This window comes from Oncorhynchus tshawytscha, linkage group LG28 (assembly GCF_018296145.1).
Source record: "Oncorhynchus tshawytscha isolate Ot180627B linkage group LG28, Otsh_v2.0, whole genome shotgun sequence".
NCBI lineage: Eukaryota > Metazoa > Chordata > Actinopteri > Salmoniformes > Salmonidae > Oncorhynchus > Oncorhynchus tshawytscha.
The window spans coordinates 12,235,171-12,260,649 of NC_056456.1; the positions used below are offsets into that span (position 1 = coordinate 12,235,171).

Consider the following 25,479-nt stretch of genomic DNA (forward strand, 5'->3'; position numbering starts at 1 on the left):
AGGTGAATGTGATGAGTGATTCTCATTTTGAATGAAAAGGAATTGTTTAGATGGTTTAATTCTTGGAAAATTGTAGTTTTCTTCCTTGTAACAAACACTCTTTCATTGTTTGTCTCCCAACCAAGCATCAGGGGGTGTTAAAAGCAGAGGGGCCCGATGCAGCTGTTGAAGAGAGGAAGGAAACGGTGGAGCTGAAGGATCTACTGACAGAGATCCAGGAGAAGGTGGAAGACGCCACAGTGGGACAGAAGATGGCTGCCTCTGCTGCAGCAGAGGCTGTGATGCAGGAGACACTGGTGAGGGATCTAACCAGATTGATTAACCTGGTTCTAGCCCTTACCTTTTTAGGCTCTCTTAATTAGGTTTGAGCTTATGCAATATGGCTAGCACGAAGTTTGATTTCACCTTTCATTGGTTGTTTATTCAGGCAGGTGGTTCAGCGTTTCCAGCTCCGAGTGGAAGTTCTCAAAACGGTGGGACGTTTGCACCTATGGTAAGCCTAAAATTTGGGATTTTAGGCAGGTTTATTGGTTGGTGTGTGTTTTAAAACAACATATTCTATGACTATGCGTCCTACCGCCTCACTCAGATTCAAGTCAGGTCCACCTACAGAAACAGCCCCTCAGTCTCCGACATCTCACCTGGTCTGAAAAAAAGGTCAGTGACGTGAACATATCTGCTCCCAGATAACACCTCTAGTCCTCCTCCTAGCATCCACACACACACCTATTCGTACCGTTTAACAGTGGGAACCAGAAGACAGCTTAGTAAAGGAGTGACTTTAAAAAGGCGAAACAGGAGACTCATGTTAACAAAATGGAGGTTGAAAGGTATATATTGATTGTATTTTCCACTGCACAGGTAGTGACAGTAAATACCATGGAATACCTACATGTACTACTACTAGACCAATTTTAAATGCAACTAAATAGATCACCACATTCAATAGCATGTGCCTCTTTGTGATTGCAATGACAAAGTCATTGTCAGTGAATTCAGTGTTGTGATTATTTTCTCATGCTTCCTCCCTACAGCCAGTGAAGCCCTGGTGACTGCCTGATGCCATCACATCCTTCTAATGCAGATCAAGTTGTAAATATGATATGTTCCTATGGTGTACCTGGTTGTGCTTTGTTTTTCATATTTGTAATATTTAGTATTAATAAAGAGTACCTAATTGATCAACGAATCATCTCTGTTTGAATATGTAAAGAAACGTAAAATGGGAATTTGGTAGGAAGATATCTACCTCTTGAAACAGTTTAAACGAATGCCTCAGTTCCTCCTCGCAGTGATCAGTGGTGTACTGTGAACACATTGAATTTTGTATACCTATGGAATAGATGTATGGCTATGAATTACATGCATCTTCTCTTGGCACTCAGCATTAAGGAGATAGATTGTAGGTAAGGCCCCGCAATAAGACTTAGCGTCCTGTCCAGGGGGGTGTACTTGTACATCGAGCTGCCTCACGCTACAGAAGCAGGAGAAAGGCTCCTGCTCATATGAGCCGTTCCGATTCACACAAGCCAAGGTTACTTACTTACTATGGGAATAGATATCCTTGCTCAGTGGCCAGCCCAGTTGAATTAACTCATTATCAGATGACTGGGCTGGTGAGAAACACTTTGCTGAGAGGGAACAGAGGCGGATCATGTAGGGAAAAAAAATCAGTGTTACAGCGTGATGTGACATTTAAAAGGCAACGTTCTCTCGTTGGCAGACTGCATTCATGGTAAACGCTGAATGACAGCTCAATCAGAAAAACTACCTTTTACATTTCTTGTGTACCATCGATAACGCTGCTGTGACAGTGAATAGAGCACTTCATCTGTTTTAGTGGTAATCGCAGTCTGCATCGTATGTTCCATTTTCCAGATTTGATTTATGGGACAGGTGAGAAACTGGGAAAGATAGGAGTGTCACAGGCATCGGGTCAGATTAGACCCCTGGAAGGTTTGTGTGCTGTAAGCAACATGGTTAACACTGTATTGAAGAAAGGGTTAGTATATCTATGGGTGGCTGGATCCATGTGATGCGATTGACCATTAACGCAATCCAGCAACTTGTTCATAGAAACAACAATCGGAACACATAACACCAAGCAAGGCCGGATTCGTATTGAAACATCTCACCGTGTCAGGAACCAATTTTATTAATATCATTAATGTCGTCAGTGTCACTGAGATGAGTTAGTCTGTTTAAAGCAGAATCGGATGTGCATTGCCCTTTTCTTGACGAACACTCAGTTCCACAAAGCGAGGAGGAAGGGAAGGGGGGAGGAGGTGCAGAGAAGGAGGCAACGCAGGGAAAAAGACCTCCGCATGGGGAAGCTGAAACTTCCCCCTCCACTAGGATGTGATTGGTTGTAGCTTGTGCAAGATCAAGTCGAAACAGGTGTTCTGAAAACGAAGACAAGAGGGGTGTGTGTGTGTCGGGTTTGTTTCGTAAAGCCACTTCGTCAGGTTTTGATGCAATCGCCGACGTCATCATCGTCCGAGGTCTGGCTGCTGCTGCTGGTTTCAGACTCTGAGCCCTCGTCATCTTCTAGGTGAGCCTCAGCCACACACCTCCAGGGGGTGAAGTGGAGGGTGACGCCTCGTGCGCCCCGGGGGAGGACCCCGTTTCTCTTCAGCTGGGAAGAACAAGAACCACCTGAGTCAAAACAAGAAGCTAGACACTAACCTGGTTCTCATGCTATGTGCTTCAGACAACTCTTCCATACGACATGGGAGTGTTGGCTACAACACATACACAGGAGCCTTTTTTACACCTTGCGCTAACATGTGGTTTTCACTATCTGATCAAGTTCTGTTACGTTTACACATGGCATTAAAATGTGTCTTATCGGTCCACTGTGACCAGATTTCCTGGTCACTCCATGTATAAAAAGTATTTGAGAGATTGTTTCAAAATAATATTTTATAAATCATAAAATTAGACAATTATTTATGCCTTGACTCTGTCTCGTCAATCATTTGACTGGGCGCTATAATGATAATTTAAATGGTTTCACCATCCAGATCTTTTTTACACTTGTAAGATATCCAGATACATTCCGTGCCTGACTACCTCTGGAGGGTAGTCAGAAAGATCTGATTACAATCAGTTCACAATGTCTTTTGATTGGCTACTCTACACCCATCTAAAAATGATGGCTCAATCAGAATGTGGACAAAATCAGGACAAAGGAAGCATGTTAGCGCCAGGTATAAACGGGAATTGGGTTATCTAAACACCCCGTTTTCATTCTGTACAACCACATGCCACTTCCTATGAAGTTGATAACAGTCTGTCATTGAAGATGCACATAACATATTGATGATATTGTAAGACTACTACAAACTCGTACCTGTTCAGTTTTAGTCTGGAACTCTCTGAGCTCATCCTCTGTCAGGGGCAGGAAGCTGTCATCATTTTCTGGGTATTCCTGCCAGCCCATGGCTTTCAGTAATCTACCATAAAACAGCAAACACTGCTTAGCAGACTAATGGGGTGTGTGTGTGTGTGTGTCTGTGTGGTGTGTGTTTTGTGTGTGTGTGTGTGTGTGTGTGTCAGTCCTACCTGTGTTCTGCCTCTAGGGAGCTAGACAGGTGATCAGTGTCTGAATTGTTGAGAGAGAGGGAGTGAGACAGGCCATTCTCATGGCAGACTCCCTGGCGGTAGGCTTTGGGCTCTGGGGTGCTGCTCTCGCCCTGAGGAGTCATTCACACCAAAGAAAAGACACCTTAATAAAAACAGGTCACTTCTGCTTACATATGAACTGAACCATGTAACGTTCCGAGCCACTGATTCATTTTCCTCAGTCAGCCTGTGAATTTACCTTCACTTGGCTTAAATGTAAGATTTTTAAAGTTTTGGGCCTTTCTGTCCCACTTGGACATTTTTTAGGGGCGTTATGTACCTGTCCAGGAGTTCCAGGGCTGCTGCTGGAGGTCAGGTCTCCGGTGCACTCGTCCTTCAGCGTCCGCAGGAAATCACTCTTCCGGTCTGGTCCGCGCCGCATCAGCTTTAGCCGCGACGATGGGCCAATGTCCATGGGAGGAGTCGTACTGTAGGGATGCTGCTAGACAACACAGATGTAGAGAGAGAAGAGAATGCTTAGCTCTTGCTTCTAACAGTTATGTGAACTTTTCTCCCTTTCAGTCTCCAGGACTGGATTTGTATGCTACAGTGCATTCAGAAAGTATTCAGACCCCAGAACAATCCAAAGTGTATTTTTGATACCGTCGCAAAGCTAACTAAAAAGTAGCATTCCCCAAGAGAGGATGGCTTTCAAATTCTTTGACGAAATGATCATGATCATTGAAAGCAAATTACTCCTCTTCAAATCTGCATTTTTCTCCAAAGCTCAGTTGTCCTGAATCTGCACAACACTACCAGGACCTAGGATTGGAGACACTCAAGGTTTTTTAATCCTACATCTCGACACATTCATGAAAATAATCATGGCCTCTAAAACTTCAAGCTGCATACTGGACCCTATTCCAACGAAACTACTGAAAGAGCTGCTTCCTGTGCTTGGCCCTGCTAGGTTGAACATAATAAAGGGCTCCCTATCCACCAGATGTGTACCAAACTCACTAAAAGTGCCAGTAATAAAGCCTCTCTTGAAAAAACCAAGCCTTGACCTAGAAAACATAAAAAACTATCGGCTAATATTGAATCTCCCATTCCTCTCAAAAAAAAATGTGAAAAAGCTGTTGCGCAGCAACTCACTGCCTTCCTGGAGAAAAACAATGTATACAAAATGCTTCAGTCTGGTTTTAGACCCCATCATAGCACTGAGACTGCACTCGTGAAGGTGGTAAATTACCTTTTAATGGCGTCAGACCAAGGCTTTGCATCTGTCCTCGTGCTCCTAGACTAGAGGTCTAAACATTAACATTCATTCGCATAAACATTCATTCAAACAGCACTTTTGTGCGTTTTGCCAGCAGCTCTTCGTTGTGCGTCAAGCATTGCTCCGTTTATGACTTCACGCCTATCAACTCTCGAGATGAGGCTGGTGTAACCGAAGTGAAATGGCTAGCTAGTTAGCACACGCTAATAGCATTTTAAACGTCACTCGCTCTGAGACTTGGAGTGGTTGTTCCCCTTGCTCTGCATGGGTAACGCTGCTTCGATGGTGGCTGTTGTCGTTGTGTTGCTGGTTCGAGTCCAGGGAGGAGCGAGGAGAGGGACGGAAGCTATACTGTTACACTGGCAATACTGAAGTGCCTATAAGAACATCTAATAGTCAAAGGTTAATGAAATACAAATGGTATAGAGAGAAATAGTCCTATAATTCCTATAATAACTACACCCTAAAACTTCTTACCTGGGAATATTGAAGACTCATGTTGAAAAGAACCACCAGCTTTCATATGTTCTCATGTTCTGAGCAAGGAACTGAAATGTTAGCTTTCTTACATAGCACATATTGCACTTTTACTTTCTTCTCCAACACTTTGTTTTTGCATTATTTAAACCAAATTGAACATGTTTCATTATTTACTTGAGGCTAAATTGATTTTATTGATGTATTATATTAAGTTAAAATAAGTGTTCATTCAGTATTGTTGTAATTGTCATTATTACAAATACATTTTTATTTATTTAAATCGGCCGATTAATCGTTATCGGCTTTTTTGGTCCTCCAATAATCGGTATCGGTGTTGAAAAATCATAATCGGTCGACCTCTATCCTAGACCTTAGTGCTGCTTTTGACACCATCGATCACCACACTCATTTGGAGAGATTGGAAACCCAAATTGGTCAACACGGACAAGTTCTGGCCTCGTTTAGATCTTATCTGTCAGAAAGATATCAGTTTGTTTCTGTGGATGGTTTGTCCTCTGACAAATCAACTGTACGTTCCCGTGTTCCTCAAGGTTCCGTTTTAGGACCACTATTGTTTTCACTATATATTTTACCTTTTGGTGATGCCATTCGAAAACATAATGTTAACTTTTACTGCTATGCGGACAATACACAGCTGTATGTTTCGATGAAATATGGTGAAGTCCCAAAATTGCCCTTCCTGGAAGCCTGTGTTTCAGACAGAAGGATGGCGGCAATTTTTTACTTTTAAACTCGGACAAAACAGAGATGCTAGTTCTAGGTCCCAAGAAACAAAGATCTTCTGTTTCATCTGACAATCTTGATGGTTATACAGTCGTCTCAAATACAACTGTGAAGGACCTCGGCGTTACTCTGGACCCTGATCTCTCTTTTGATGAACATATCAAGACTATTTCAAGGACAGCTTTTTTTTCCATCTACGTAACATTGCAAAAATCTGAAACTTTCTGTCCAGAAATTATGCAGAAAAGTGATTCCATGCTTTTATCACTTATAGATTAGACTACTGCAATGCTCTACTTTCCGGCTACCTGGATAAAGCACTAAATAAACTTCAGTTAGTGTTAAACACGGCTGCTAGAATCCAAAAAATGTGTTCATATTACTCCAATGCTAGCCTCTCTACACTGGCTTCCTATTAAAGGCTGATTTCAAGGTTTTACTGCTAACCTACAAAGCATTACATGGGCTTGCTCCTACCGGTCTCTCCGATGTGGTCCTGCGTACATACCTATACATACGCTACGGTCACAAGACGCAGGCCTTCTAACTGTCCCTAGAATTTCTAGGGACGCAGGGCTTTCTCCTATAGAGCTAAATTTGTATGGAGTGGTCTGCCAACCCATGTGAGAGACGCAGTCTCAGTCTCAACCTTTAATTCTTTATTGAAGACTCATCTCTTCAGTAGGTCCAATGATTGAGTGTAGTCTGGCCCAGGGGTGTGAAGGTGAACGGAAAGCCATTGGAGCGACGAACCGCCCTTGCCTGGTTCCTCTCTAGGTTCCTTTCCAGGTTACTGCCTTTCCAGCCACACTGCATCTACATCTGTATTACTTGCTGTTTTAGGCTGGGCTTATGTATAGCACTTTGTGACATCAGCTGATGTAATATGTGATTTATAAATACATTTGATGATTCACTTTTTCCACATTTTGTTACGTTACAGCCTTATTCTAAAATGGATTAAATAAAAAATGCCTTCAACAATATACACACAATACCCCATAATGACAAAGAGAAAACATGTTTATAGAAATGCTTGCAGGTTTCATGAAAAGAAAAAACAGAAATACCTTACTTAAATAAATATTCAGACCCTTTGCTATGAGATTCGAAATTGAGCTCATGTGCATCCTATTTCCATTGACCATCCTTGAGATGTTTCAACAACTTGGAGTCCACCTGTGGTACATTCAATTGATTGGACATGATTTGGAAAGGCACACACCTGACAGTGCATGTCACAGCAAAAATCAAGCCATGAGATCGAAGGAATTGTCCATAGAGCTCCGAGACAGGATTGTGTTGCCGCACAGATCTGGGGAAGGGTACCATAACATTTCTGCAGCATTGAAGGTCCCCAAGAACACAGTGGTCTCCATCATTCTTAAATGGAAGAAGTTTGGAAACACCAAGACTCTTCCTAGAGCTGGCTGAACGGGCCAAACTGAGCAATCAGGGGAAAAGGGCCTTGGTCAGGGATGTGACCAAGAACCCGATGCTCACTCTGACAAAGCGCCAGAGTTCTTCTGTGGAGATGGGAGAAACCTCCAGAAGGACAACCATCTCTGCAGCACTCCACCAATCAGGCCTTTATGGTAGAGTGGCCTGACGGACACCACACCTCAGTAAAAGGCACATTACAGCCCGCTTGGAGTTCACCAAAAGGACTCTCAGAACACATGAAACAAGATTCGCTGGTCTCATGAAACCAAGATTGAACTCTTTGGCCTGGATGCCAACTTACAGAGGAAACCTGGCAACATACCTACGGTGAAGCATGGTGGCAGCATCATGCTTTGGGGGATGGTTTTCAGCAGCAGGGACTGGGAGACTGACTAGTCAGGATCGAGGGAAAGGTGAACGGAGAAATCCTTAATGAAAACCTGCTCCAGAGCGCTCAGGACCTCAGACTGGAGTGGAGGTTCACCTTCCAACAGGACAACGACCCTAAGCACACCACCATGACAATGCAGGAGTGGCTTTGGGACAAGTCTCTGAATGTTCTTAAGTGGCCCAGCCAGAGTCCAGAATTGAACCCAATTGAACATCTCTGGAGAGACCTGAAAATAGCTGTGCAGATACGCTCCCCATCCAACCTGACAGAGCTTGAGAAGATCTGCAGAAAAGAATGGGAGAAACTCCCCAAATATAGATGGGGCAAGATTGTAGAATCATACCAAAGAAGACTCAAGGCTGTAATCGCTGCCAAAGGTGCTTCAACAAAGTACTGAGTAAAGGTTCTGAATACTTATGTAAATTCATATTTACTTTATTTTTAATACACTTGCAAAAAATTCATAAAACCTGTTTTGCTTTGTCATTATGGGGTATTGTGTGTAGATTGATGACGTGGAAAAAACAATTTAATACATTTTATAATAAGGCTGTAACGTAACAAAATGTCAAGGAGTCTGAATACTTTCTGAATGTACTGTACATTTAAAGTGGTACAAAATAATGTTACAGGAATGCTAATTTAATCAATTTCAGAATAAGGCTGTAACGTAAAACAAAATGTGGAAAAAGTACTTTCCGAATCCACTCTGAACCCTTTCATGCGTGTTAGGTGTCTGCAGAGCTGCCCTCACCTCTTTGGGGGTGTTGTGGCTTTGTAGCTGGGTGGCAGAGGCATAGGGTTTGGCTGCAGACACAGGACTGGTGAAGACAGAGTCTCGTCCTGACAAGTGGAGGCCAGGCTTAATGGAGTCCCTCCCACTCGGCTTCCACTGGTGGGGTTTGGTGGTCACCAGGGCAGGCTTGGGCACCAGGTTCTTGTAGACAGAGTGGGTGGAACTGGCAATGGTGGGCAGGGTTTTACTGCTGTTGATGGGTGGGGCTCCGGAGCTGGCAAAGCTGGCAGAGAATGCAGTGCATCCCGGGTCCTCTTTGGAAACCTTCTTGATCACCAGCATCTTAGACACCATCTGCTTTCCACTAGGAGGGTTCTCTGGAGATAAGGGAAGCAACAACTTGTTAGAGGGTAACGACATGGAGATAAGGGAATGGTCTGAACTTTGAAGATGTTACTGATGTCAGCTTTCTAATGTCGAAATCAATCAATTACCCCATACTCCAGCGTGAGGAGCCACTGGCCTCGTCTGGTTTCCAGGCTTTCCAGTTGTTTCAGGGTTAAGGGAGGGCTGGGAGAAAAAACATTAAGCATTATTTGTTATTATTCATTATATTGAAGTCTGTATATACTGTATATTTGCCATGATGTTTTATGTTTACCTGTACCAATCCAGACATTTTTCCCCCTAGGTCTCAATGTCACTATGCCTATTGGCCCCTTTTTTAACTAACTATTTTTCACTGACTCTATGCACACACTGGACTCCACCCACCCTCACATCAACACACACACACACACACTCACCACATATACAGTGCCTTCAGAAAGTATTCATACCCCTTGACTTATTCTAAAATGCTTTGTTTTACAGCCAGAACTCAAAAAGGATTAATAATATTTTTTTCCACATACACACAATACCCCATAATGACAAAGCGAAAATATGTTTGTAGAAATGCTTGTACATTTTTGTAAATTGAATACAGAAATATCTCATTTGCTTAAGTATTCACACCCGAGTCTATACATGTTAGAATTACCTCTATACATATCTAGAATTACCACAGCGATTACAGCTGTGAGTCTACCTGGGTAAGTATCTAAGAGCTTTGCACACCTGGATTGTACAATATTTGCACATTATTATTTTTAAACAATTCAAGTTTAAAGTTTAAGTTGGTTGTTGATCATTGCTAGGCAGCCATTTTCAAGTCTCGCCATAGATTTTCAAGCTGATTTAATTACAAACCGTAACTACGCAACTCAAGAACATTTAATGTCGTCTTGCTATGCAACTCTAGTGTATATTGGCCTTGTGTTTTAGGTTATTGTCCTGCTGAAATATGAATTTGTCTCCCAGTGTCTTTTGGAAAGCAGACTGAACCATGTTTTCCTCTAGGATTTTGCCTGTGCTTAGCTCTATTCCGTGTATTTTTATCCTAAAAAAACTCCATAGCCCTTGCCGATGACAAGCCTAAGAAAAGAATGATCAGAAATCAGTCTATCATTTTAATGGTAGGTTTATTTGAACAGTGAGGGACAGAATAACAACAACAAAAATCCATAAAACGGATGTCAGAAATGTTATAAATTGATTTGCATTTTAATGAGGGAAATAAGTATTTGACCCCCTCTCAATCAGAAAGATTTCTGGCTGAGATTAGGAGCACACTCTTAAAGGGAGTGCTCCTAATCTCAGTTTGTTACCTGTATGAAAGAAACCTGTCTACAGAAGCAATCAATCAGATTCCAAACTCTCCACCATGGCCAAGACCAAAGAGCTCTCCAAGGATGTCAGGGACAAGATTGTAGACCTACACAAGGCTGGAATGGGCTACAAGACCATCACCAAGCAGCTTGGTGAGAAGGTGACAACAGTTGGTGCGATTATTCGCAAATGGAAGAAACACAAAAGAACTGTCAATCTCCCTCGGCCTGGGGCTCCATGCAAGATCTCCCCTCGTGGAGTTGCAATGATCATGAGAACGGTGAGGAATCAGCCTAGAACTACACGGGAGAATCTTGTCAATGATCTCAAGGCAGCTGGGACCATAGTCACCAAGAAAACAATTGGTAACACACTATGCCGTGAAGGACTGAAATCCTGCAGCGCCCGCAAGGTCCCCTGCTCAAGAAAGCACATATATATGCCCGTCTGAAGTTTGCCAATGAACATCTGAATGATTCAGAGGACAACTGGGTGAAAGTGTTGTGGTCAGATGAGACCAAAATGGAGCTCTTTGGCATCAACTCAACGTGTTTGGAGGAGGAGGAATGCTGCCCATGACCCCAAGAACACCATCCCCACCGTCAAACATGGAGGTGGAAACATTATGCTTTGGAGGTGTTTTTCTGCTAAGGGGACAGGACAACTTCACCGCATCAAAGGGACGATGGACGGGGCCATGTACCGTCAAATCTTGGGTGAGAACTTCCTTCCCTCAGCCAGGGCATTGAAAATGGGTCATGGATAGGTATTCCAGCATGACAATGACCCAAAACACACGGCAAAGGCAACAAAGGAGTGGCTCAAGAAAAAGCACATTAAGGTCCTTGAGTGGCCTAGCCATTCTCCAGACCTTAATCCCATAGAAAATCTGTGGAGGGAGCTGAAGGTTCGAGTTGCCAAACGTCAGCCTCGAAACCTTAATGACGTGGAGAAGATCTGCAAAGAGGAGTGGGACAAAATCACTCCTGAGATGTGTGCAAACTACGAGAAACGTATGACCTCTGTGATTGCCAACAAGGGTTTTGCCACCAAGTACTAAGTCATGTTTTGCAGAGGGGTCAAATACTTATTTCCCTCATTAAAATGCAAATAAATGTATAACATTTTTGACATGCGTTTTTCTGGATTTTTTTGTTGTTATTCTGTCTCTCACTGTTCAAATAAACCTACCATTAAAATTATAGACTGATCATTTCTTTGTCAGTGGGCAAATGTACAAAATCAGCAGGGGATCAAATATTTTTATCCCTCACTGTATTTACTCCTGAATTTATTTAGTAATAAATCAAGTAATTTCAGCTTTTCATTTTTTTACTAATTTCTAAAAGTGTCTAAAAACAGAATTGCACTTTGACATTAGAGTATTGTGTGTAGGCCAGTGTCACAAAATCTAATTTGAATATATTTTAAAATCAGGCTGTAACATAACAAAATGTGGAAAAAGTTAAGGGGTGTGAAAACTTTCTGAAGACACTCTATGCTGCAGCTACCGTGCATTTGGAAACTATTCAGACCCCTTGACTTTTCCCACATTTTGTTAAGTTACAGCTTTATAAAATTGGATTAAAAAAAAAAAAAAAAATCCTCAATCTACACACAATAACCCAGAACGCCAAAGCGAAAACAGGTTTGTAGAAATGTTTGCAAATGTATTAAAAAATAAATCAATTGGAAAAGGTCAAGGGGTCTGAATACACTGTACTGCTCCACATACACTTCTGCTAGAGCTCAGTCTATGAGTTGTTGCCTAGTCACTTTACCCCTACCTATATGTACATAGCTACCTCGTACCCCTGCACATCTACTTGCCGCACTGGTAGCCTATTTACGGGTGCTTTTTCAAATTGAGATTCTCATGTGAGTGTAATTGACTCCAGTGAGTTAAATTTGCTGCAATGAGTGTAATCTTCTCAATATTAGGAGTTGAGAAATAAAGTTGACATCATTAGAAATATATTATTTTCTTTCATACTGTAGGTATGTAATTCCAAGTTAATTTATTCTGTTGTTTCTAGTGATATTCATAAAAACATTGAAATAAAATAAATATATAAAAATGTATATATACAGTACTAGTCAAAGGTTTTGACACACCTACTCATTCCATGGTTTTTCTTTATTTTTTAAACTATTTTCTACATTGAAACATAATAGTGAAGACATCTAAACTATGAAATAATACGTATGGAATCATGTAGTAACCAAAAAAGTGTTGAACAAATCAAAATATATTTTATATTCTTCAAAGTAGCCACCCTTTTGCCCTGATGACAGCTTTGCACACTCTTCGCATTCCCTCAACCAGCTTCATGAGGTAGTCACTTGGAATTTCAATTAACAGGTGTGCCTTGTTAAAAGTGAATTTGTGGAATATATTCCTTCTTAATGCGTTTGAGCCAATCACTTGTGTTGTGACAAAGTAGGGGTGGTTTACAGAGGATAGCCATATTTGGTAAAATACCAAGTCCATATTATGGCAAGAACAGCTCAAATAAGCAAAGAGAAACGACAGTCCATCATTACTTTAAGAAATGAAGGTCAGTCAATCCAGAAAATGTCAAGAACTTTGAAAGTTTCTTCAAGTCCAGTCGCAAAAACCATCAAGCGCTATGATGAAACTGGCTCGGCATTCAACACCATAGTACCCTCCAAGCTCGTCATCAAGCTGACCCTGGGTCTCGACCCCGCCCTGTGCAACTGGGTACTGGACTTCCTGACGGGCCGCCCCCAGGTGGTGAGGGTAGGCAACAACATCTCCTCCCCGCTGATCCTCAACACTGGGGCCCCACAAGGGTGCGTTCTGAGCCCCTCCTGTACTCCCTGTTCACCCACGACTGCGTGGCCATGCACGCCTCCAACTCAATCATCAAGTTTGCGGACGACACAACAGTGGTAGGCTTGATTACCAACAACGACGAGACGGCCTACAGGGAGGAGGTGAGGGCCCTCGGAGTGTGGTGTCAGGAAAATAACCTCACACTCAACGTCAACAAAACTAAGGAGATGATTGTGGACTTCAGGAAACAGCAGAGGGAACACCCCCCATCCACATCGATGGAACAGTAGTGGAGAGGGTAGCAAGTTTTAAGTTCCTCGGCATACACATCACAGACAAACTGAATTGGTCCACTCACACAGACAGCATCGTGAGGAAGGCGCAGCAGCGCCTCTTCAACCTCAGGAGGCTGAAGAAATTCGGCTTGTCACCAAAAGCACTCACAAACTTCTACAGATGCACAATCGAGAGCATCCTGGCGGGCTGTATCACCGCCTGGTATGGCAACTGCACCGCCCTCAACCGTAAGGCTCTCCAGAGGGTAGTGAGGTCTGCACAACGCATCACCGGGGGCAAACTACCTGCCCTCCAGGACACCTACACCACCCGATGCTACAGGAAGGCCATAAAGATCATCAAGGACATCAACCACCCGAGCCACTGCCTGTTCACCCCGCTGTCATCCAGAAGGCGAGGTCAGTACAGGTGCATCAAAGCTGGGACCGAGAGACTGAAAAACAGCTTCTATCTCAAGGCCATCAGACTGTTAAACAGCCACCACTAACATTGAGTGGCTACTGCCAACACACTGTCAATGACACTGACTCTACTCCAGCCACTTTAATCATGGGAATTGATGGGAAATTATGTAAATATATCACTAGCCACTTTAAACAATGCTACCTTATATAATGTTACTTACCCTACATTGTTCATCTCATATGCATACGTTGATACTGTACTCTATATCATCGACTGCATCCTTATGTAATACATGTATCACTAGCCACTTTAACTATGCCACTTGGTTTACATACTTATCTCATATGTATATACTGTACTCTATCATCTACTGTATCTTGCCTATGCTGCTCTGTACCATCACTCATTCATATATCCTTATGTACATATTCTTTATCCCCTTACACTGTGTATAAGACAGTAGTTTTTTTTTGGAATTGTTAGTTAGATTACTTGCTCGTTATTACTGCATTGTCGGAACTAGAAGCACAAGCATTTCGCTACACTCGCATTAACATCTGCTAACCATGTGTATGTGACAAATAAAATTTGATTTGATTTGATTTGATGAAACTGGCTCTCATGAGGACCGCCACAGGAAAGGAAGACCCAGAGTTACCTCCGCTGCAGAGGATAAGTTCATTAGAGTTACCAGCCTGAGAAATCGGCAAATAACTGCACCTCAGATTGCAGCCCAAATAAATACTTAAAGTAACAGACATTTCACATATCAACTGTTCAGAGCAGACTGCGTGAATCAGCCCTTCATGGACGAATTGCTGCAAAGAAACCACTACTAAAGGACACCAATAAGAAGAAGAGACTTGCATGGGCCAAGAAACACAAGCAATGGACAGTAGACCGGTGGAAATTTGAGATTTTTGGTTCCAACCACCGTGTATTTGTGAGACAGAGTAGGTGAACGGATTATCTCTGCATGTGTGGTTCACACCGTGAAGCATGGAAGATGAGGTGTGATGGTGTTGGGGTGCTTTGCTGGTGACACTGTGATTTATTTAGAATTCAAGGCACACTTAACCAGCATGGCTACCACAGCATTCTGCAGTGATACGCCATCCCATCTGGTTTGCGCTTGGTGGGAGTATCGTTTGTTTTTCAACAGGACAATGACCCAACACACCTCCAGGCGGTGTAAGGGCTATTTGACCAAGAAGGAGAGTTACCCAACCTCAACCCAATTGAAATGGTTTGGGATGAGTTAGACCGCAGAGTGAAGGAAAAGCAGCCAAGAAGTGCTCAGTATATGTGGGAACTCCTTCAAGACTGTTGGAAAAGCATTCCAGGTGAAGCTGGTTGAGAGAATGCCAAGAGTGTGCAAAGCTGTCATCAAGGCAAAGTGTGGCCACTTTGAAAAATATCAAAATACATTTTGATTTGTTTAACACTTTTTTGGTGCTGTATATATATTTTGGCAGTTGAACACCCCTGCCCTACACATTGCTTGTTTTGCACAACAAAAATATTTTTGAAACCACATAATGCAGAACCATTTCTACTGTTCAAGTTTGCCATTGTTGATTCTGCTTGTGAGGAGATGACCATGCCTCTGAGTGACACTGATGGAAGAGAGGGAGGGTGCAGCTTCCCATTTCACATAATGGGAAGGCTCCTTTATCATAATATGATTTTACCGTGAAAATATTGTGAAACACTATCATTCAACTATTACTGCAGATATATTATGGACATTTTCTGAAATTACAAAGCAAAAATTCTACATGTAGCTCCTGTAATGCCTTTGCTAACTTTGCTTAAAATGATACAGGGTGTTTCAGAGGGGTTCGAGAATGAGATTACTACTCACAAAGTCCTCTTCCACAAATTTCAGCTTGTCCTCCCCGCTGCGTTCCTCATTGAGGAACTTGTCCTGGTAGGGGGTCCCGGGGGCGCCCTTGCGGGGATGGAAGTTGCCGTTGCGCTGCCGGTGCCCCCCCTGCCTGTCCCTGTCCCCTCCTCCGGGCCCGGTGCGTTTGGTGTGGCGCCCCTGGTGGTGGTGCCCATCCTGCACCCCCCTTGGTGCTCCGTGCCATGTGGGAGGAGCCTCCTTCCAGCAGGGCACACCCGCCAGGCCACCATGCCCCCCCTTTGCCACCCCAGAGTCCACAGAGTCATGCCTTAGGAGGAGAGAAGGCTGCTGCCACCCATCACCTACAGACCCAGACAGGAACATAGACGGGTTTATACTATGGAACACAAAACAAACACTGCTCTTATACGCGAGCTGTCAACATACTAGAGGTGAAAATACATTTTTGGGGGCGCACAGGGGGTTAGGATCATCAGGGTTACCTGCGGGGGAGTGCAGGGGCCCGTTGTTGAAGAAGCCGTCGGAGGAGTTGTGTCTGCGGCGGCTCACAGCAGCACGGCTGTCCCGGAGGTGATGGGGGTTGCCATGCTTCTCGAGGCTGGCTGCAGGGGACTGGACACAAAAAAAGTCAGTGAAGTAAAATCCATCTGTTCCCAGATAATAACTCTAGTCCTCTAGTTTCTCCACACACACACACACACACACACACACACACACACACACACACACACACACACACACACACACACACACACACACACACACACACACACACTTTCAGGGGTGGGAAACAGGAAGCCATCTCCCACACCAAACTCTACACATCTTATCTGATTTCGTTAGCAGCATAATATCACACGGAAACATAATACACATATCTATGTAATATACAGCAGCGTAGACCTTAAGCAGCTTAGGTTTGGTGTTTATGTAATAACTTGGTGTAGTCCATTAGTCACAACTATCAGATTGATCTTACTGGACTGCCACTGACCAAGGTTGAGGTCTGTGTCCACACCACAGACAAGTAATTTGGCTGGTACACCCTGAAAGTCACCTTGTATAGGCTACACCCGGTCTACGCCAAGCTCTTGCTTAAAGTACAAAAACACATTTAGCTACAGAACTGAATCTCAACCCTGTGTCTAGGAGCTCCAAGAGCAAGACAACACCACACCGAGCTCTCCTGCCTTTCACACTTACACGCACATTTATCTTTCCTTTTCTAGTGCTTTCACTTACCAAGCAATGAAACACATTTCTATCACAGAGCCTGGAAGATAGCCACTCGTTGAGGAACAAATATCTCTGGTACACAGTATTCACTGATTCAATGCCACTTACTTGCGTTTCTCCTGTCTGTTTCCCCTGAGTACACACAGTATCTTTCCTGAACCCTGTGCTGATGGCAGTCAGTCTGCCCACGATCGGCCTGCCCCTGGCTGCACGCCCGCACGTACACACACACAGGAGCTCACCTTGGCAGGCTGGGGCGTGGAGAAGTTAAGCCAGGCAGGGACAAAGTCATGCTGCGCCATTTAGGTCCAGTGTCTCCAGTCAGTGGATCGAGGCATCAAACCTCATGGCAAAGATCTGACAGAGAAAAATGTATGAGAAATCTTGGACTTTGGGAAAAAAGAAACAACACATTGTTGCATAAAACGTATCATTATTACCCCAGAGTCTTTGGCTCTGAAGTCCTCTCCTCCTCCCAGTCTCTCCCTCCTCTGCGGGCTTATTCTCTCTGGCCCGCTCACAGGCACACCACTGGTCTTAGACTCAGAGTGTGTGATGGGGAGCAGCACCCCACTGCCGAGCCCTCCTCCTCCAGGACAGAACAGCCCCTTTCCCCAGACACAGACCCTGTCGTCCAGGGTGAAGTGTTGGGAGACGGGTCACAGGTTTCTGAGATGATCTGGAATGGTTATCCAGAGGCCTGGGGTTGATTCAAGGGTTCGTTACCCTGGAGGGGATTTGATGGCTGTGGACTTCCCAAACAATTTTAACACGTGGTTTGAGCTGGGGAAGTTGCATGTGACAGTTTTTTGTGGAGCGCCGTTACCCCCACCCCCCCCAATTATTCCTGATCACTCTACTAAAGCAGGTAGGATTCTTTGTCAGGGGCAGAGACACAAAGTCAGCTTGATCTTTGTTGTGAAACTGAAGGTTCTGATTGACGGGCTCAGTAGATTGGAAGGTGAATTGTCCAATGGGAGAGGCAGCTGCAGGTTGTCTGGTGAGATTTGACACTCTGGGGTATTGATCTCGGTCAATGTGAACAGGACAGTTCCACAATGACATCAGAAGAGGGGTGGAAGGAGGTTCTAGCTCTTCTCCCGCCACTATGAGTGCCAGCTCTTAGACCAAGACTCACCTTTTACAGAGTCATTTTAAGCTCTACCCAAACATATGCAGAAAATAAATTGATTCAGAGAAAGTATTTTTTATTCCAATGGTCACTGAAAACCACTGCTCACCTCATTAAACTAGTGAAAAGGCTGTCCAGGGTTGAAGGGAAAAAAAGGTGTCTAGTATTAAAGTCACATGACAGTAAAGGCAGTAGAATCCACTGTTACATTTCTGACATCTTCAATCGAGGTCAGTGAAATTTTGATACTGCAGAACAATGCATTATAATGCTGTTTTTCAGTGCATGCTAAAGACAATGGTGCCTAAATGGCTGGTTAGACCTGTTGCTTTCTTCATCCGTCTTATTATATCTGTATCTGTTAACTGCCGGTAGAATAATCCGTGGTTGTGCGGTTGCAGGAGGAGAGTGCAATAGTTCAGATTTCATAGATGAGTGAGCTTTTAGACGATATAACAGCAATCTCTTACAAGCACAATGCCCTGTGTCACAACACACCTGGGACTCCTTTGTTGAAATATAAAAATACACTTTCCCATAAACGAGGGAACCTCAAGTGAAAAACACAAATGTCTTCCTTCAAAGCAAAAGAAAGCGTAGGAACATATGGAGAATGTCACAGATAATTTGTCAACGTAATCATTTTGTTGAAGATTCTGAGCTTTTCACAACACAAAAGACAGGTGCTATGCAGTTAATCCAAGTATTTTCAGTCCTCTTGTAGTGTTGCTTTCATATGCACTTCTGCAGACACAACCTGCAAAAAGAAAACAGAAATAGTGTTAGTTCAGAAACCGACAACAAATACTTTTGAATCTCAGGCACACCGGTAAGGTTGTAATGCATATGGCCATCGCCTCAGCCTATAAGTTTCTTCAGTCATGTTTACGGCACAGTGTACTAGCCCAGACGCTCGGTCTGAACATTAACATGCATCGCTTGCAGTATGGTTTCGGAAGGGTAAGGACCATATCTTTCATATCAGCTAGAAATAATTTTCTAAAAACAAAAAGGTTCAATTGATACACACCTTGACAGGGTTAGTGTTCCCACACTACCATATCTCCATGTTACAGCGCCGAACACCTGTGTGTAAGCATAACTCGGAAAAGTGTCGCTTTGTTGGATGGAGGCACCCATAGCTGTATGGATCTGTGCAAACCTCCTACAGTAAGTATATTTTTTTATTGAAGGATTCTTTCTCACTGATGAAAGAGAAGGGCCATATGTTTTGAAAGCCATATCGCAAGTGATGATTATTGACGTTTCTAAATGTTAAAATAGTGTAGGGATTGTAGTTCACGAGGCAGTTGTGGGTGAAGCTAATGGCTGAGAGCTGTTGGGAGAAGGCAGAATTCTGCCTGGAGTTTGATAGCTAAGTTGGTATTGCATGTCAAATTTGATGAAACGTGCTCCCAGAACATCTTTGATAAACCCACAAACAGAAAGCAAGCATGTTGCAATGGTGCTAAAAAACACACACACACAATCAAAGCCATGTTATACTCAGATTTCTCCCTTATAGAAATGCAAGCTTTGATCAAATATGTATACCAGTCTAAAAATACTCTAGACCTAAACACTCAGCTCCTAATCTAAATAAGGCACAGTGAGTAACTGTGTTCTAAACTGCTAGCTAAGTCCTGCGAACCACAGCATGTCATCATGAGTGACCGAGGCTGCAGTACTTCATGAAGACAAATCAATAAACATCCTGTATAGCACTGTGATATGCTGCCCAATGGCTTCCATGGTGTATTAAGTGGACCAAGTTATTACTCTAATTGCAAAGTAAAATTGCTTGAGAGCCATTGATGAAGCACTGCCAGCTGTGAAGGACACATTCAGTGATGCACCAATTCACAATCACTGGAGTGACTTTTGACTTGAAGCAATGGAGTGTCTTAATTAACATGTGTCGACAAGATCTAAATTCTTGACAGCAAGTTGACAAGTGATTTGGTCCGATTCTGAAAGCAAAAACGTTGATCACTGCTAAATAATTAGCTAGTTAGTTCCCTTAACTTTTTGTAACGTTCACCAAGTTGTTAGAGAGCTACAGAAACGTTAGAAGCTAGCAAGTCAACTAGCTAGCTAAATATCTAATGTTAGCTAGCTACATTAGCTTGCACAACTACTACTCAGTCCCGAACTACTGTTAAAGACATACCATATAGTTATGCAACAGAGTAACTTAAATTGTTTATAATATTGCTGTCACATTTCTGCAAATAGAGGTAAACAGACCTTCGTTAGAACAAGACGGTTTCAAAATGGCTACCTTTAGTCCACACGGGGTTTCGCATGTTAGCTAGTTAGCTTGCTATATTTGATATGATGAGGCCAAAACATACCTGCAAGATGTTCATCAATAAATATTATACAAAATATATTTAGACGTAATATTCCATCGATGATTAGCATTGAAATACTTTCTTCCTGTTATGTGCCTCTAGATGAAGAGGCGTTCTGGTGTTTGTTTAGGTTTTTGGAGCGCGTTCGCGCAGCTTACTGGGGGTACGTTCAAGTTCTTGAAAATAATATTGCAGCCTGGCGCGTTGCATGGTGTGTTTCAAACTGAACAGGAGCGTGGAAAAAAGTAAAACAAATAAAAAAAGGTGTTGCAGCTTACAAACAAACTAGAGTTACATCAAAATTGTCCGTTTACACTAACTAGTACAAAAACAAAATACTAGCTACATATTTCTGATATTGAACGCTACTCACTAGCTCCCAGGCGTTCTATTAATCAAACCTTGTGGACATCGAACTTTCGCCAGACACTGTGAATCGAGAAAACGACCTTACACACCCCTGCTATGGCTAACTTTTAAGTGGACAGTACCGCGTGAAGATCAAGGGTAAAACGGATCATATATATTTCTAAACGTTATAAAATTACATTTGCAAAGGCTTTTGTTAGAACACATCTATTATTTTGGGTAGCTAACGCGTTAGCTAATGCTGAAGAGGTCAAAGCTAACCAACAGCTAACTAACTAAACCAACTTGATTTGGTAAAATATGGCATTACGAATTGCGTATTAACGTATGCCAATCACATGTGAAACTGGCTTTACATTCCTTATGTTCTAAAATGTGCATGCGCCTCTTTTCCTTTTAGATTGAAAATGTTCTCATTTGCATTGAAAAGGCTCTTCAATCCCTGTGTGGTAAGAATACACATTACATCAGTTATGTGACGCCATAATATTGGTGTATCTTTTGTCCATTTGATCTGGAACAAATAGCCAAACACATCTGGGTTCTCTGTACCAGGATAGAGGCACAGATCATGTAAAACCCTACTGAGAAATGCATTTGCAACTGTCTTTATTCTCAGGGTCCATCATGGCGATCTCTGCAGTAGGTACTCAGTGGGTCCAGCGGCATGGTGAAGAGGGAGTGTTTTTACACCAGTTCCAATCCCTTGTTGTCGCCACAAGTTCCCACGGCAACGTCACTACTGTTCCCGAGACTAGCCTCCTCCAGGCTTCTGAGCCTCAGGTCCCTGAGCTTCTCTGCCTCTTTGCTCTGCCAGGGTCACCCCGTGCCCACGGCCCCTGGGAGAAGACAGGAGAACCAACAGCGCCTCAGCATGAAAGCCTTGGCCTATGCGCCCAAGCCTGCTTTGTACCTCGGCTTCTCCGGCCTCCTTCCATTCCTGGGTGCCCCCCTCCTGATGGCTGTGACCCAGTCCTACCTCCCTGAGGTGGCCTACGCCCAGGTGGTCTACGGGGCTTCAATCGTGTCCTTCCTGGGTGGGGCCCGCTGGGGCTTTGCCCTGCCTGAGGGGAGCCCTGCCCAGCCCGACTGGATGAACCTTGGCAACAGTGTGGTGCCCTCCCTGCTGGCCTGGCTGGCTCTGCTCTGCAGAGACAGAGGGAGCCCTTGTGGTCATCATGGGGCTGGGCCTGGCCCTGCACTATGACCTCACACTGCTGCCTGGTTACCCCGGCTGGTTCAAAGCCATGAGAACCATACTCACTCTGGTGGCTACCTTTTCCCTGGTGGCCACACTGACATTGCAGAAGATGTGCCCGGAGAAGATCAAGGCAAAAGAGAATTGACTAGGTAATTACTAAGGGATATTAAAGTTAGCACTTGAAAGCTAAATTCTCTCATTGTGAACAGTGGAACTGACCATTGTGGGATTTGTTCAGTAGGAGCAAACAGGGAGAAAACAACATTTAAAAAAAAAATGGAAATGGTGCGACGCAACAAACCTTTCCAATAAAATACATTTTCACTGGATTTCCTTTTAATCAATGTGCTACTTAGACACTTCTGTACCTCAACAGGTGAGTGGTGAAATACAATTTCACGTTGTAATCTAGTGCCGCTGCTGAAATGAAGGTGATACAAGCTCATTCCAACCAAGGGGACATTTCTCAGGGTTTTAAAATGGTGACTACTGTGTACTGACTAAAAAGGCACTGATATTTACAGTGGTGTTATATGGCTGCATTTCAGTCAATGAGCCATATTAAACAAATACTGAGTGCAACGGTTGTACTAGAGTAATTGCAACTTAAAACATCAACTTTTAGTGATCGTTTAACAAATGCCGTAAGCACAGCAGAATGTTACTGTAAGGTTAGCATTTCCAACCATAACAGTTTGACATGAGGACCACAAGTAACATTTTGCTCGTAGTAGCTTCTGCTTCTGTCATCAAGTGCAGTACAAGGTTTTAATACAACTCCGTGTAGACACATGAAGCCCATCGCACTAGCAGTCAGTCTACCTTCAGTCGACATGGATAATGGACAACTCCCATGTAAGTTAATAGTTTGGATGTTAATTTTAAATGTGACACTGAAGTTGGGCAAACAATATTATTCAAATATACAATCAAAGTGCATAGGTTGAAACAATTGATAGGATATCAGTGACGGATAGCTATCCCATTCTCAAAAACGGACAAACAATCCTTTACACTTATGTAAAAACGTAATGGTCCTGAAAGTACCAATGTTTAAGTCCACACAAATTAGCAGAGAAAATACAGTAAACAATGAAAGCTATTTACCCTCCAGGATCACTGACACACCTCTGAAACAGAGCAGGAAGTATATGACTGAGTGATGGAGACAGACAGGTCTGCCATGTAACTGACGGAGTAGGTACTGCAGTCTCGCTAGCTCAGTTGAATCAACAGTCTCCCGGTTGTCAGTCTCCCAGTCATCTGTTTGTCTGTGTACAATGAACTTCTAGTTCAGTTACATAAAAGCAATAAACTATCCAAAATAACAGAACAATCCAAACATTCTGAAATCCATCAATTCCCCTGCAAGACCACAGAACGTGATTTGCCTTGATTTTGCAAAGACCAAACTGTTCTAGCTAGAAAAAGGCTCTGTGTTCATGCTCTGTGAGGTGATGAAACAAGTATTCTGAGTCGCACCCTCTATTGGCTATATGAGTACAATATGGGAAATAACAGAATTCGATTCTCCTGCAGTATTCTGCCACTGCTGTTCAAAAGTTAAAACACATTGCTGGTGAAGGCTATGTTGACAATGAACTCGAGGACTCGTCTTTGATGTGGCTCCATCGTCTTCCCAATCTCTGATCCAACCCAACCACCTGCAGAAACACAGTAGTGAGGAGACATCATGGTGATGTCAGTATCTTGTCCCTCGACTCTTTAAAGAAAAATCCCAAAAGAAAGACTTGGATAGTTATAATTTCAATAATCAGCAGGGCAACAATGAAGATTGGGGGGGTATTTTAATGGTGCAAGAAATAAATGAGGATTTCTTGATGAATAAGTAAAAAATAAGAAAGATCCTGCTTGACAAATCAGGAGTATCATTCCATCTCATCACCTATGTACTTGAAGAGTCTCTGTGGGGAGAGCAGGGCGAACCTGACTGGGTACAGCACCTCCACCACGTTTCTTCCTCTTGGCCACGTCCTGAAGGACCCAGTCCATGGCTGCCATGAATACCTGGTACTTGTCTTCGATCCGCAACTCCTCGCTCCGCAGCAGCTTCACCAGCTGGTCCTTGGACAGGCCCCAGAGCTCATCCAACACATACACCTAAAGGTCAGATGTTCCGATTGTGATTTTTGTTTGTTGGAGCAAGTGTTATAACAGGTTGGGAACAGGCTATTCACTTTTTTTGTTACACACACTCAGCAGATTGGAATGAGATGGAAGGGGAAAGAGATCATCTGAAGACAGACAGATGGAGGAAGAAAAATACTGTGTAGCACCTCCAGAAAGTGTACATAGATGTAATTCTCAGTGAACTCCAGCACGTCCATGCAGGCGATCTGCTCCAGGAACTGGTGTAACCCCACACAGTTGGACAGGTCCATGTGGCTCTTGAGGAACTCTCCCACAGATAGACACCACCTCACTCAGCTTCAGCATGTCTGCTGCCACCATCAGCTCCTGCACAAAACACAAAGACATCTGTATTATGTACTGTTTTGTGTATGAACACTACTGTACACTACACACTCAGTAAATGGTACATTTCATGACAGGACGAAGCTGTGTATATGAACTCCAGCAGGATCTGTGCCTCCACCCCCAGGATCTGGACCTCCTCCTTGTCCGCCTCGCTCATCCATCCAGAGAACAGAGCAGAAAAGTAGGGGCTGCCAAATAATGCAAGTGCCAAATATTTTCTCCTGCTGTTCTGCCTGTTGCTTTTGTCTTCAACTGTGTTTTTGGATTCTTATCTCCTTTAAAGTTAAAGTCATGCATATAACTGCATGTATCAGTCACCAAAAAGTCCCTTGTCTTTATATCATCACCACCATCTGATCTGGTTATAACTGTAAATCGGCTCATGACAACATCTTTCCTATAAAACAAACATAATTTAGCAGGCGCGCTACATTTCTGCGGGTATGTGAGAGATGGGGTCAGATCATTTTATTATTTGAATGGAAAATCATGACAATCGAAAATGCTGAAATGGAACCTTCTCTTCACAAATCAAATATAATACACCAACCTGCACAGTTTCTTGCTAGTCGTCCTCAATTTCTCTAGTTAGCTAGCTAGTTGCTTGCTGCAGGCAACTTCCGCATACTTTTCTGGATCGACGGTCTTGAGTTTAATGACTAGGCCTAACTAAGCAAATACCAAACGTCTAATCATATCAACACCACTAGACGGCAGCATTGCCTTTGGTGTGCAAGTGAAACATCACAATCGGCAGCAATAAGGGCCTGGGGCCAAAGATGCTGGAACCAAAAGCCTGCATTGCTGCCTGCTTGTTTACCAACATGCAGGTCACAACCATAGTTAACACATGATAATTCTGCATGTAGTAGCACTTGGTCATAAGAGAAGCAAGAAATGCCTAGTTTGCAATGTCCCTCCCTATCTGCATTCTGTTTGTTATTGCCTAAGACTGAAAGTGCTGTTGATAGTTAA

The 25,479-nt window shown here is 43.3% G+C and overlaps 1 protein-coding gene and 2 pseudogenes across 3 annotated transcripts; 1 reads left to right on the forward strand and 2 right to left on the reverse strand.

Annotated features, from left to right (window-relative positions):
* Window positions 1-2,115: 2,115 nt before the first annotated feature.
* On the reverse strand, window positions 2,116-20,671 carry LOC112226744 (vasculin-like protein 1). 3 transcript variants are annotated; one of them, XM_024391266.2, is made up of 11 exons: window positions 20,436-20,671; window positions 17,390-18,838; window positions 17,192-17,306; window positions 16,196-16,325; window positions 15,711-16,054; window positions 9,132-9,207; window positions 8,656-9,014; window positions 3,905-4,063; window positions 3,565-3,695; window positions 3,353-3,455; window positions 2,116-2,635 (listed from the first exon to the last, which is right to left on the reverse strand). In XM_024391266.2, the coding sequence occupies exons 3-11, from the start codon at window positions 17,249-17,251 to the stop codon at window positions 2,462-2,464; spliced, it is 1,536 nt and encodes a 511-aa protein (XP_024247034.1). In that variant the 5' UTR covers window positions 17,252-17,306; window positions 17,390-18,838; window positions 20,436-20,671; the 3' UTR covers window positions 2,116-2,461. The 3 variants fall into 3 exon arrangements, with proteins under 3 accessions (XP_024247034.1, XP_024247031.1, XP_024247032.1); XM_024391263.2 differs by having other exon boundaries at window positions 3,905-4,066; XM_024391264.2 differs by lacking the exon at window positions 20,436-20,671 and adding an exon at window positions 20,329-20,351 and having other exon boundaries at window positions 3,905-4,066.
* A 127-nt stretch (window positions 20,672-20,798) lies between these two features.
* Window positions 20,799-23,713, forward strand: LOC112226745 (annotated as a pseudogene).
* Window positions 23,714-23,794: 81 nt separating this feature from the next.
* On the reverse strand, window positions 23,795-24,996 carry LOC112226746 (annotated as a pseudogene).
* Window positions 24,997-25,479: the final 483 nt, after the last annotated feature.